This window comes from Stegastes partitus, unplaced genomic scaffold, assembly GCF_000690725.1.
Source record: "Stegastes partitus isolate 25-593 unplaced genomic scaffold, Stegastes_partitus-1.0.2 Scaffold487, whole genome shotgun sequence".
Classification (NCBI taxonomy): Eukaryota; Metazoa; Chordata; class Actinopteri; family Pomacentridae; genus Stegastes; species Stegastes partitus.
This window is the reverse complement of record NW_007578218.1, coordinates 287,560-302,282: the sequence shown is the minus strand read 5'-3', so window position 1 is coordinate 302,282 and position 14,723 is coordinate 287,560. Positions and strand designations below refer to the sequence as shown.

Sequence of the window (14,723 nt, the reverse complement as noted above, 5' to 3'; positions counted from 1 at the left end):
TGAGCAAAACACACCAAAAGTTTTGCTGTTGGCTGCAAGAATGAACACGAGAGTCTTCATGCACTGCTATCGTCTGAGGAACCGAACATCTGCTGGGTTATATTTATGATTGATCCCATAAAATGTAAAATGTGGCTTATAATAGCTTTGATCACATGCTCACAGTTTGAAGCTCTGTGGAGACTGTACAGCTGAGGGTGGAAACTTTCACATTGATTTGAAACCAATATACAAGAACTGGGTGTGGGTTGCTGTGTTTTCATGTTGTCTTTTGTACTTCAGTGCAACCTAATATCACCATTGTTTGCATCAGTTTGCCTCTCCTGCTCTATGTGCTCCAACAAAGTGCATTTTAATACATTCCCACTACTGTTGTTCTCATTTGTCTGCTGTTCAGAGTATAAAATAGTGACTGAATCCACTACATGTTAGCAGGCAGTCACTTCACAGCCATTTCCAAGCTGCTGCTGCTCTGCTAGAACACTGAATTTATGGCCACAGTATGGTCTGATAAGCTCATCATACACACCAATTAAAGACAGCAGCTGTGCTAGGAACATGGCGGTATAAAATTACTGCCCAGAGAGGAAGTAAGAAGCAACAGAAAGCCCTGGTCTCATTCATGTCTGTATCAGCTGCTGTTCTTGAATTATTTTGTCAATCACAGAGAGAGTCTTCTTCCTGAAGGGGGCGTGCACAGCAGCAGTTCAGCTACATTTAAAACTAAAGACACTAAAGAGAAGAGTTTTGAGCTGAAAAATAAAAAAAAACACACATGAGTGACTTTTATTTATTTGCTGAAAAACGGCAGAATTCAGGACCTTTAGTGGTAACAGTAAAGCATATCTGACTTGCTTACAGAAAAATAATGCATTTAGCTGTGACAGTCAATCATACCTCCAAGAAAACAGTTTATACAGTTTGATGAAGCATTTTTACAAAGGCGTCGGTTTGTTTTCACGGCCTTCAGCTTTAATGTTTTGATCGTTTCTTTTGTTAAGCAAGTGCTTCCATTGAGAAAAAAACATAAAAGCTTCAAAAGCCAGCTGTACACTACCTGTTGAGCAGCAGACAAAGTATTTAGCTGCTAAAGAGAGAAATATTCTCCTCAGGATTACATGAAGAGCTGAGCTGAGAGGAGAGTGGATATTCATTCAACAGGTGTCCAGAAACATGACGTCAATTAAATGCCTTGTTAGGTAATTATATGTCAGCATTCATAACCTGCCCAAAAGTGCCAATAAATAATAATTTAATGCAATCAAAGATCAATTAAAGTTAACTGTATTGGTCAAAATACTGTAAAAAAAAAAAAAAGATCCAGCTCTAAACTCACTCAGTGTATATACAAAAACAGATCATTATACTATTAAACATTTTCTGATTCATGATGCTAAGCTGTTATAATCATTACTTAAGTCGCAGTGCAGTAAAAGTGTCAGCGCCTCAACGACGCAGCATTTTGTTATTTGAAGTCCTTGACACTGGCGTTTCAGGTATTGTCTGGCTGTTCCTCTCTGCTTGATTGGCACCAAACATTCTGTTGACAGGAGAGTTAACTGACTGGTTTTTAGTCATCATTTAATGCCACATTACAGCCATACCACTTTTCCAGTCTATCAGATAAATCCAAACCGTCTTTCCGGCTACTTGGTTTGTGCGCTGACATGTGCAGATAGCATTAAAGGCAGAAGAGAAACAGTTCTGTCTTTTTTTATATGAAAACAAAACATAGATGATTTGGATATTTTTGGTTCCAAGTGAAATCTGGGTTTTCAAAGATGAAATTGCATTTGATCTGATTCAATTGTATGAAGGTCAGCCTCGCCTAAGAAGAAACTGAAAATAAAAATACAACCGGTTTCTAATAACCAACTGACAAAAGAGTGAAAACAGTTACGGAGATGATTTATGACAGATTTTGCAACACAGTTAATGTCAAATGGATATAAAATGCTTTGGAGCTCTTTTACTACAGCTGGTAAACATTATCGTTATGAGTCAACCTCTCAGTACAACCAGGATCCGTCTTTTCATGTACTCCAGAACGAGACGCTGCATCGCTTTGCCCTGGTGAAGCCTTTGCTCTCTTCTTTACTACAATCACTGCGACTATCACCCCAGCCACCAGCAGCGCCACCAGTCCTCCCCCCACAGCATACGGCATGACGTCAGGGCCTTCCGACGGTTGAACTGGGGCAGGAATCACCGGTGTAAAGGTCACAGGCTTTAAAGTCACACCACCTCTCTGCTTCAAAATGGTCAAAATGGTCTCCTGTTTAGAGATGCAACTGTCTGCGTCATGCCAGTCTCCGCCATCACTGGACTTATATTCCCCTGCATCTCCCTCATAATCATAATCTTCTTTATAATATTTCAGAAACACACTAAGAACAACACAACAGTATTCCCCTTGGTCTTCCATCACCAGGTCGGAGATCATCAGCGAGGAGCCACTCTCAGACAGAGTCAACCTGCCGCTCAGGTCCTCTGGGATGGCAACAGTTTCCTCCTGTGAGTCATGGATGAGTTCCTGCTGCCCTGATGGCTTGTTGCGGTACCACTGCACTCTTTCCAAATCGCCATGTTCAGAACTGCACTCCAGCGAGACGTTTCCACCCTGAAGCACAACTTTTTCATTGGATTGCTTTTTGGGGCAAAGAGTCAACGAGTACTGCAACTCCATCACAGTGGAGGCGCATGAATACTCGCCGCTGTGTTCCTCAGAGACGTGAGGAATAACCAGTGAGAAGTCTTCTGATTCTTTGCCTACTGATATGTACATCTTGGTGTTGCTCACGCTGCTGTCATTGATTCGCCCCAGCGGTGTGTCCCATTGCTGGTCATTTCCGTCAGCGGGACAATTGAGAACCACTTTGTCCCCTTGTGAGGCAAAAATCTCCCTGTTTTCACTGTGGTATGGAGGGTGCATGTTTTGGAAACTGAGGCAGTTCGTACCTTTGATCACAAGACAATAAAAGTGCTGGTTATTCTTTAACAGGCTGCTGTTGAGCATGAGGAGCGCCCCGCTTTCTCTGACCTCCACAGCACCCTGCAGCTCCTTCACCAGAGGCTCCAGTGAAATGCTGCTGTCCAGGAAGAGGGTGGGCCTGTAGGATGGATACACTTCATGGTACCAGCTCACAGAGATTCCCTCCAGACCAATGGATGTGTTGTTGCACAGAATCTCAGCCCCTCCGTGTCCCTCGTTCTCAATTATCTCTTTAGCTTCAATCTCCTCATTGCACACAAAGAGCTGCTGTGCGTGCTGGTTGACCAGCATCTGATTCTGCCAGCATTCCCTCCTATAAATCCCAGAGTCCGAGTGTGTGAGGTTACCGATCTGCAGCCCGAGCAGGTTGATGTCTTTGCTGATACGAGTGCGACCCTGTAGGTCTGCAGGAGGCGTGTGGGGCATGTTCTCGTTTGAAGAGTTGCCAAGCAGCTGGTCACCGGTGGGGGAAGATCGATAGACAACAATGTAATCCACTCCGAAACAATATCCCATCTCAATAGCGTTGCCCTCTGCCCTGAACACAGGCTCTGCCTCCTCACCCCGGACCTGGTGGAGGAGGAGGAAAAGCAGAAAGTCTACAAACCTGATGCAGGTCATGCTGTCTGTCTCTTCCAGGCCACTCTGGGTAGTGTGCTTACGCTAAGCCTCTTTCAATATAACCACCTTAGTTTGTAAACTTAGTTCCGCCTCCAGCTTTTATCAGATTCCTCCTCTTTCACATTCTTCCACAGGCGCTCTCAGCCCCAGAGTGACAGCAACTGAACAAACACACAAATGCATTCGCAGTTACGCAGACACACACGACAAGTTGCTGTATGAGTGACAGCAGCAGGTGGAAAGGCGTTAGAGTAATTAAAGACATTCATTTATTCGTGACAAGTCTGTAACAACCAATAAGGCTGAACAAAAGCCAAGAGACAGAACAGAAGTTATGGTCCTGGTTGTAGATTAACAGTGTTGACTTGTAGTTGGACAGGTTTTCGCTCCGCTGTGTGGGTGTGGTGAAAGACCATGAAAGGTGTGTTTATTTGAAACCGTCCTTGTCTGTAAAATCCGTGCAAGCAGGCTTCATTGCACATCTGCAAATGCATGAAGTGCATGTTTTCTGTACCATCATATGCTATCATTTGTTTTCTGCAAAACAAATCTACCCACGGGTCTTAATAAAGTAACCATGAACCTAATCTGAACTAAATCTGCGTGCATCAGGTCAACAGCAGATAATGTTTCTGTTGCATGGCAGCTCTCGGTTTACTTTTTGTCACTTTGAGGCCACACAGAACTACAAGTCTTTTAATTGGTTTTATCAGTTCCTCATAGTGTAAAAAGTGAACAATATGCTAAATAATAAAACAGCTGATAGATGAGAATGTGCCCTGTTGTTCTAAGATACTCTCAAGTCAAGCAGCACGTCAGTATAAAGAGAAACATGTGCTTCTACCAGTGGCCTCAAACAAATGTGTTTCATATTGTTCATATTATGTTAAGTTCTTATATAAGAAATGCATGATTTATTTTTAATTGGACAACATGGAAGGGAATGTTAAATCTGTTAAAACGAAACCACCCAGTTTGTTGTATAATTAGATATCGAGCTGGGTAAGTCTTCTGTCCATTGTATTATATGTCAGCACTAATAAAAAGCAGACTTTGATCTGCTATGAAACAAAGGAGCACAGCGATGATTTACTTATCTTATTACTCGACTCCTTCACTCTGTGAATGCTGCTTTTCAGCTGATAAATAAGTGTAACTGTACTAATCTAAAAATCAATACTTCTCTCTCTGTTGTTGCATTCCAGCTTAAATACCTGCCTCTACAGCGCACAGCATGGAAATCACAACAGGGAAAACACAAGGTTAAACCCGTGGGACACAATGCAAAGCAGACTTTCTCTTTTACGCTGCAGATGAAATAAACAGTGACTGGTCACGTCTTTGTTATTCAAGTCTGCTTTTACCAACAACTGCCTTGTGCAGGCTGTGTTGATGAAGCAGGCTCTCCTTCGATATCATTCTCTCAGTTTCTCATGTTGCAAATGTGAGAGTTTGTTCTAGCATGTAGGTGGTGTTCTGGTTTTGTCCGTCCAAGTTGGATTAAGGTCGGTAAAACTGACCCTGAGATTCCCAGAAGGAGAGCTGGTGAGATGATGGAGTTCGTGTGTGAAAGATGCCACTGTCCATGACAAAACTGCTGTTCATTTTCTCTCTTGCTGTTGCTATTGATTGGTGCTGTATCCTAGTTACAGTTGCATGTTCAATCCAGAGCAATGCGTGTTAATAAACACAACAAACTTACGCTAAGTATGTGGCAATATGTCTCTGTTTGAAGTCTGGCTTAGTCATGCAAAAATCTACACATTTATCAGAGCAGCTTGACAGGAGTCCACAGGCTCTGTTTCATTGAGTCTGTTCATTTTGGCTTGTCCTCTTTTGAAATCCCTGTTTATATATTAAATTCCTCATTCCTGCTGAAGCACGACGAGCATTGTAGCGAGGAGGGCGAGATGCTGATTACATCGCCCGAGTAAAAGCGACGTAAACAGTTAACAGGTTGACTGGAAATAGAAGAAGAGTGAATGGCACTGTTTACTCTGCAGGCTCACATGTTGTTTTGATTCCTCTCCAAAGAAAGTTATTTCCCATGACACTCGTGCAGCTCAGTGGAGATGCTTTAAAAATCAAATCTATAGCTCCCTTTTATGTGTATCTGCTTGGACGCAATCTGTCTGTCTGAGAGGCCCAAACACTATTGATAGACTTTTCAGTGCACTCTGATGGCCGGCTCACTCCCGCCAACACATCAGACATTGAAAAAAAAAGCACCAACCTGCTTTCCTTTGAGGCATATCATCTGTTTACTAGAACATAAACTATAATGAACCCAGATACTCACTCAGCTGCAGCAGCTCCCGTGCTGCTGAGGGAACAGCTTGCAGAGCTGGTGATCAAGCATCATGATTAAGCACCAACTGCGAGAAAACTCTCCGTGTGTTCAGTCCAATTCAGCCCGGTGCTGATTACACTCATCAGAGCCCCGTATGCTGCAGGGTTTGGAGATGCACCAACTGCTGTTTGAGATACAGATTTTTGCCAAAATTATTTAATTGCTGGACATATGGGCTGCCATAAAGAGGCAGGGCTTTGAGAAGATGAGACAAATGGGGGCAATATGAATATGAAATCAAACAATACGCTTCTACTTTTTTTTTTTTTTTTTTAAATCATTCTGAATGTAAATTTCTTTTTCTGCTTCAGGGTCACATTTCAGTTTTTAGTGAGGGGCGCTTAGCTGCAGTACCGGCGGTCGCCTCTGAGTGTCGCTGTGGCTAAAAGACAACACAGACACACTGTAGATGAAGAAATCAGTGTCATAACAAAACCTTACATCAACTGACCGCTGCTAAAGGTAACTCACTTTCTAGTTATATTTGACAGTATTTACACCCCTAAATCCAATAATAAGTGGTCGATGTTACGTTAAATCCCGGAGAGAAATCATCCGATATCAGTAATTATACCGGCGCTGCTCCTTTCCCTTGTCCAGCTGTTAGCTAGCAGGCTAACACCTAGCATGATTCTTCAGTTTAAAATGTTGAGGCTCTACATGCAAGAAAGCTTTTATCTTTGAATAAACGTCCTCAATGACCAGAAAAACTCTGGAAATGTGTTTTATTTATTCACTGTGGTGTCACAATGAGCTGCTTTCGAGTGTGTCATATAATCAGGTCGGCTCATGCTTCTCCACTTTTCCCTTTTTCAAACATCTGGTAGCAGCTGTGCGGACGAACCATCGTGTTCTGTTGGTGAATGCACGGCTGAGATGAGTGGCAGCACAAAGCAGCTGAGTCACAGCTGGAAGATTAATGTTTTATAGAGATAAAGAGCTCGTCAAGCTTAGAAATAATGCAGGTAGATCCTCACACAGGTAGAAAACACACTGTGGAGAGCATGTCTTTGTTGTTGTAGTTTATACAAGACGCACTGCTGTGTGTGTGCTCAGGCTTTCGTTTAGCTCTCTGTGTCTCTCAGTCAGTCAATCATCCATCCATTATCTATACACCTTAATCCTCACTAGGGTCATGGGGGGCTGGAGTCTATCCCAGCTGACTCAGGGTGAAGGCAGGTTCACCTGGACAGGTAACCAGTCTATCACAGGGCTACACTTAGAGACAGACAACCAAGCACACTCACATTCACACCTACGGACAATTTAGAATCACCAATTAACCTCAACAGAACTTGCAAACTCCACGCAGAAAGATCCCAGGTGTCCTCACCGGGACATGAACCGGCGACCTTCTTGCTGCGAGGCGACGGTGCTAATCACCAAGCCACCATGCAGCCCTGGTTGGTTATCAACTTAACGCTAATCAAATTACTTGCATCTTCACTCCATCTATAGCAGTACACTGAGTATCTTTGCTATTTCCTGACAGTTTAAAAACAAAACAGCTAATTGAGAAACTATTTGACAGAATAACCAGCAATGAAAATAATTATTTGTTGCAGCCTGAATGTATTTATCATTCCTAACACAAATAAAAGTATTTAATCGTCAGAGCAAAAGGGGTAAGAAATAAACAAACAATGAAAACAATCCACCCACCAAATCCCCTGTGAACAATAAGTTATAAATAAAGGACTCAATAAAATCAGGGAATGAGGAACTGAAGCAACAAAGCAGGATATAGACAAATAAAAAAAAATGAATAGAATCAATTAAAAAGTCAGACTGAAAGGGGAGGTGTTAAGTTTGCTTTTAAAAACAACAGCAGCAGCCCTCAGGTGTTCAGGAAGGCCGTTCCAGAGATGTGGACATAATAATATAGAACGATGCCTCGCTGTGGGTTTTTGGTCTGACCTTGGGTATCAATAAAAGACAACTACAGAGGTTTCTACAAGGTTCACAGAATAAAAGCAAATCTGATGAATAGGTTGGACCAAGACCATTAAGAGATTTATGTACCATTAAAGTGACCATAAAATAACTTCTATAGCAGACAGCAGTGCAGAGACGTTTAGATTGGTGTCATATGTCCTCGTCTTCTGGTCTCATGAGTTTAAAGCAATTGTTGTTCAGATATTTTATCCGGTGTGTCCCCTGGCTCTGCATGTTAAGAATACGTTTTATCACTGCATGAAATTTACGAGGGTAATAAAAGTCCTGATTGTCAGTCCTGTCGGGTCGGGCCGCGTTGGACGTTTGAGCTCACAGAGCATTAAAAGAGTTACTGCAACTGTTTGACAAGTGTAAAAACTGGCTGCTGTGAATGTGCCTGTTCCAGCTGTACTTTGCTCTGCTCACCTCAGAGGAGGATTTTATTTTATTTTGCTGTCACCTACTCTTATATGTTTTCCTCCACCTTGTTCCTCAGGTGATCCGTCTCTGGACTCAATGCTGCGCTTGATCGCAACATCGCTGTGCCTCCGGTGCCAACATGTCACAGCTCTGCCTCTAAACCTCAGGCCATGTGCAACACTCAGCTCAGCAGAGAACCAGCAAACCGTGGAGGCTCTTTATGATCTGTCTGTTAACATCCAGAAGATCCGGAAACTTAAGGGCTGGGTGCTGCATCAGAGTCCAGCCTATACTAAGGAGGTCGCCGACCTGCTGAGGAACATGGGGGCCTCAGGCCCCATCATTGCTCGTATCTTAGGAGTTCATCCAGAAGCTGTCCTCTGTAATCCGAAGCACATGCAGTCTCAGAGGGAGCTGTGGATGTCTGTGTGTCCAAACCAGAAAGAGCTGGTTGGTATCATTGAGAAATTTCCAGCCTCCTTCTTCACTTCCTCCAGCCACCATGACAACCAGCGGAACAACATCGCTTACTTCCAGAGCTTAAACCTCAACAAGCGAATCATCACCAAACTCATGGCCAGCGCTCCCCAGAGCTTCAGCCGGCCAGTAGAGCAGAACGAGGTGATGGTGTGCACCCTCCAGCAGGCCTACCGGGAGCTGGGAGGGGAGGAGGCCAATATGAAAATCTGGCTTCAGAAGCTGCTGAGCCAGAACCCGTTTGTTCTTCTCAAACCTCCGGAGGTGCTGAGGCAGAACCTGCTGTTCCTGAGAGACAAGGGCTTCAGCACAGCAGAGCTGCTCCGACTCCTCTCCAGCCTTAAGGGCTTCGTCACTGAGCTGAACCCAGACAGCATGCGCTCCACTCTGGCGTACTCCCACGACACCATCGGCTGCTCTGAGGCCGAGCTGCGGGACATCATCCTCAAGTGCCCGGCTCTGCTTTACTACCCTGAGTCTATTCTGGCCGAGCGCTTTGAGGGCCTCCTCAGCGCTGGCATCAGCATGTCTCAAATCACAGAGACTCCGACTGTCCTGGAGCTGACCACGCAGATAGTGAACTATCGCATCCAGCGCCTGAAGGCACGCGGTTATGATGTCAGGACGGGCAGTCTGCAGGTCCTAAACGGCACGAAGAAAGACTTTGAGATGAGCTTTGGAAAACTACAACTCCGCAGAGAGAGACCACTTTTCAACCCTGTTGCACCTTTAAAAGTAGATGACTGACATACATAGACTATTACAAGCATGAATTTAAAGGGATATATACCGTTATGGTTATTTATTTATGTGCTTTGTCTGTATCAGATAAAAGTGTCTAAAGGTGCATTCACTTTATACTCTGATAAGATTTATTTCTCTGTAACTGGACAAATTACAATGGTGCTGTTTGAACTTTGTGGTACATCTTATCAGCGAAGATGCCTTCAGTTGCAAACCAACTACCTCCTGATCTTAAAATCCTCCAGTAAATCAGTTTGAAGACTGGAGTTTCATTCAGTTGTTTTCATCCTGCTTTCAAAACTGCATCACACTCAGCTCAAGGTATGACACAGAGAATCCGTTTTAGCTCCATCTCTGCTGCCAAAGTCTCCGACCTTGTGGGATGAAGAGCAATCACAATCCAATTAACAAGCTACTTATGAGTCCATTTTTTCTTTTTTTGTTTTTTTAAATTAGCTACTGCGAATTTTAACACCAAAGGCAAAAAAAAGACAAAGTACCTCAAAGAAAACTGTGATCACACCTTAACCATTCAGTTTTCATCACTGGAGTCTGTTGGCGTCACAACAGGAGGAGTGGTGCGGTTTTATTGCAGGTATAAAAGAGATAAGGATGGACAAGATAATGGCTTCCCACAGCGATATCTGAAAGTGAAACAAATGCAGTGGAATTACGATGTGTCACAATTTGTAGGGAAGATGTCGTCTCGTCAAATAAAAAGAAAACGATTGCAGCTTATTTACAAGTTACCTCATTACAATAACTTCACATAAAAACGCTGCGTGACGAAACAGCGCAATGACAGATGTGCTGACTCGTCTGTCAAACGTATTACCGAGTAGAACTGAGGACGAACAAGGCTTTTCCAGCCATTTTATTTACAGCCTGTGGAAGTGTCTCATTTTCACACAATGTTCTTGGCAGCACAACTGTTCCCCTCGGGGATGGAATCTAACCGTGTCTCACATTTTTATTGTTATTCTACAGATGGAGACACTTTGTAATAAGCTATTTCACTACTAAAATGTCACTTCATTATCATTTCAAATGAATTTTAATGCACCCACACGAAATAAAAAAAAAAGAAAAGGAAAATGAAGTTCCTTTGATTTGGATCGGAAGTGGTTTATTTAATCACACTCTGCAGCCTTTGATGCAATCTTTGTACAGAAAGCAGTTGAGTTTCTATACATCTATGAAACATTGATCTTCTATTTAGTGCGGCGTTATTAATTAGAGGTTTTCATGTTGTCTAGTTCCAAAAAGAGCACTTTTGGCCGAGTGCCCACATTTATTCTAGTGTAAGCCACAAAATCAATAAACAATCATGCCGAGCATTGTCTAAACCAGGAGAGGGCACGGCGAGATGCTCCCTGTCTTGTTTTAAAAGCCGGCGAAAGCCCTTGAAACATGCTTAAGAGTGGCTTTTAATGGGAGCGAGCATCACAGCTAATGAAGCCATGACTTTATGCCTCAAGGTTCCCTCGCAATGTTGACGACGGGGGTCACAACAAAGAGAGAGAGGACTTGTGTGTCCACGGGGGTGGGGGTATACGTTAACAACTTCCACTTCCCATCTGCTGTCGTCTGCATCGCTCACCATGGTCCCGTAGTCATGGCGATAGCCACTGGGCAGATGATGCAAAAGTGAGTGCATCTGGTAATGAATCTGAGCTCGGCAGATGGATGCTTGACTAGAGTTCATTTTCCGACCATTCACAACACGGAACCCCTGAGGGCCTCCGACATTACCTCAAGTACACTGCAGCTGACGTACCGGAGGTTTCTAATTTTACACTGACATTTGCTTTAATTCATCACGTTGCAAGGTTACGTCTTTCACCAATGCTCAGTAATAAATACAAGGAGTTAATCAGGTGGCGTCAAGGTGAGGCGGAGGAGACGAGGCCTCAGGTGTGTAAATGCAAGTCACCTTGTGTTTCTTAGCCGGTGTCCTCTTGTCCTCCACCGACAGCCGTGTCCTCCTGTCCACAGCTCTTGAATTACACAGACGAGCCAGAAAGGTTAATAGGAGGGAGTATAAATTGTACTTTTTCATTTCAAACTCGCCACTGGTTGATATTAGCCACGCTTAACATGCTGCTTTTATGGGTCATATCTCACCAGAAACAGATGACATCTGCAATTAGAAGCTATGATTTCCAGCTGAAGCGGCGGCACGGACGACCACAGCCGCAGTAAATATTCCTCGGTTGAAGTCAGAGTGAGTTAAGCCGTGGAATTTTTATTTAGAAGTAATGATTTCAAAGGCGGCTTGTGTAGGTGGAAAATAACCTTTTTGCAACTTAAACATTCGACTGTGACTCAAAGGAAGAAAAGAAAAAAGCACAATATTTCATGCTCACTGCAAAAGAAAATCTAAAATTAAAATACTTGATTCCTCTAAATACAAATACCACTCGTGCATTTTTAGCATTACAAACCCATTCGACCCTATGCCGCGAGTCGCTCTGGAGTGTTTAAATACGCAGCATACTTGAGCGTGGCTTCATCTCAACTTTTCTCTTTCCGCATACACCAGAAAGTTTGTTTTCTGTCATTACTCGTCTCTCCAACCAACCTGCACCCCGATGACACAACACAAATACACTTTACATGCTGCAGGAGGAAAATAAACGTCACGTTGATGGACGTTCAATGACAGAAAGTAAATAAGTTTCTGTATCGAACGCTGCGTCTGAGATTCATAACTCTCAGCTCGTCTGTCACGAGTTGAAGTTTTACTTGAGGACGGCTGTGGTCTGCTGGGTGTCGCTGTCGTTTATTCATTCATGGCTGATTTTATCATTTCATCGACCGTTTGAAACGACGCTTGTCCCTGAGATGAGTCAAACCTGCCATGCTAGACATTAATCAGTGGTTTTGACTCAAGAAAATTTGACAGACAAACTTCAAACTAATGACTTTGTATTAGGAATAAGAGAAATAAGCACATAGCGAGTCTATTAAAAGGTATTTAAAACAGCTGTGCAACACTAACATCTAGTCATCTGTATTGTTGTATATGATAAATATTTTATTATACAGTTACAAATGGTTGTAAAGTGGGAGTAACTTCTGCAGTATAATCTGTAGTTTTTTATAACTCTTACTGTTACTACAAAAAGCCCTTTAGCAGCATCACAACACCTTTCCCAAGTGACAGCAGTCCCAATCATGGGATTACCTCTTTGTATATATTTGCATACTTTGACATTTTTCTATTTTTTTAATGCTACTTCTGTGTTACAGACAGGCCGAGCTCTTGTTGGACACTGACTCTGGTGATAAACCGTGATTCAGTAAAGCCTTGTTCAGCTGTCACTAATAGAATAATCCTTTCAGTATGAAGTGACCCTCCACCTTTGTCCCATCTCCTGGGTGTAAAATGAATGTTCTCCATTAAATATTGCCAAATAAGTGACACTGCAATGAGAAAAGACAGATGATCTCAGATGTGAGAGAAAAACAAAACAAAAAAACCCCAGTGATGAGTGATATCCACTGTAGAGGCATGTGTTAACTTGTTGATGCAGCTATTTGCACAGGCATGATGGTGGATGCAGATGTACGGGCCCCATATTTATACGCTCCGCCACCTGCTTCGGTTTCAGCACCCTGGGATTGCTCGTGGCGGCTCACTGTCGCAATGTAATGGCCTCCAGGGACATTAAAACAGAACAGATCTGTTGTTAATGTTATTAGTAACACCTGCGCTGTGAAAAATTACTAGCAGAGTTAATTGCACTGGGGTCCCTGGTGTGAACACATTCAGACAGTTTGAGAGGGCTCCTTGTTTCCCCTTGTGGCCGTCGTCACAACTGCAGTTCCCACTAACCTTCAAAAGACTCTTCACTTGGGCAGTGACAGAAAGGTAAGAAGTCTCCTTTTTTAGTGGGACTGACTTCCAGGATGAGGACGAACAAACCGATCTGCCACGACATTAAAACTGCCAACAGGTTCAGTAAATAATATGGATCATCTTGTCACAATATGATGTTCCACATAAAACCTCTTGACCTTCATGTGGATCTTACTTTAACAAATAAGTTCTCCTACAGAACACTGCCGTACCTCAACAACTGCTCAATAATGGCTCGAGGAACACAACCAAGAGTTGTTGACCTGGTCTCTGAACTTTCTCGCCTCACAAAAATCTGTGTTCATATACAAATCAACTGGACGTCCATTTGTTCCTGCGGGAGGCTCCATAATCGCCGATGTGTCTGCAAAACTGCGCTCTGTGACGGCGTATTGAGGGACTTGTTAATGTTACACCAGCGATGACAAATCAAAATACCTGCTGAGAGAAAAACCTCTTTGTATTCCAGGTTGTACTGGACATTTTATCGTACAGTGCTTCTTTTATATCAGGGTGTATTGTGAGCGACTGTTTTTTTAATTTACTCTGTCTGATCTGACCTCTGCTCCGGTCATGATTGTACATTGGCCGGGAAGTGCAAAACAAATTTACAAGTGGCGAAACACTTTTACAAGTAAAATCAACTGGAGAGGGAATGTACCAACTCTGGGATTGAACAGGAAGTGGCAACTGGGAGCGGCCAATAGGAGTTGTTGTTGTCATTTATGGAGGTCATGGTGACCCAAGATAGACAGCGACCGAGTGATGTTTTGCTCGTTTTGTGACACACATGAGCTAATTAAAGCGGTTTTCTGGTCCATGCTCCTTAAAAATTCTAAAGACCGACCACATGAAAAACAAAACTGTGTTAATCGGCTCCTGTGTGCCACAAAACAGGAAAAGCATCACTCGGTCGCTGTCCATCTTGGGTCACCATGACCTCCATAAATGACAACGACTCTTATTGGCCGCTCCCCGTTATCACTTCCTGTTCAATCCCAGAGTTGGTACATTCCCTTTCCGGTTGATTTTACTTGTGGAAGTGTTTCACCACTTGTAAATTTGTTTTGCGCTTCCCGGCCACCGTATGATTGTGTGAATTTATGCTAGAAATTGCATGCGACCACCAAAACAAAAGTCAATTTAAGCATCTTGGTGCATGATCTGGATCTAAAGGAGGAGATGAAGGCAACAGGAAAATCCCAGAAAAGCTTAAAGTGAAATTTGTAACAGCAATTTAAACCACCAGCAGCAGCATTACAGTCTCCTCTCTCATTGATATGCCTCCATCTAGTGGCCACAGGGATCACATGCAGCCCAGG

General features: G+C 43.2%; 1 protein-coding gene across 1 annotated transcript; it reads left to right on the top strand.

The window, feature by feature from the left end:
- Positions 1–6,357: 6,357 nt before the first annotated feature.
- mterf2 (mitochondrial transcription termination factor 2) lies at positions 6,358–10,277 on the top strand. Its single transcript, XM_008287124.1, has 2 exons — positions 6,358–6,425; positions 8,395–10,277. The coding sequence occupies exon 2, from the start codon at positions 8,415–8,417 to the stop codon at positions 9,540–9,542; it is 1,128 nt and encodes a 375-aa protein (XP_008285346.1). The 5' UTR covers positions 6,358–6,425; positions 8,395–8,414; the 3' UTR covers positions 9,543–10,277.
- Positions 10,278–14,723: the final 4,446 nt, after the last annotated feature.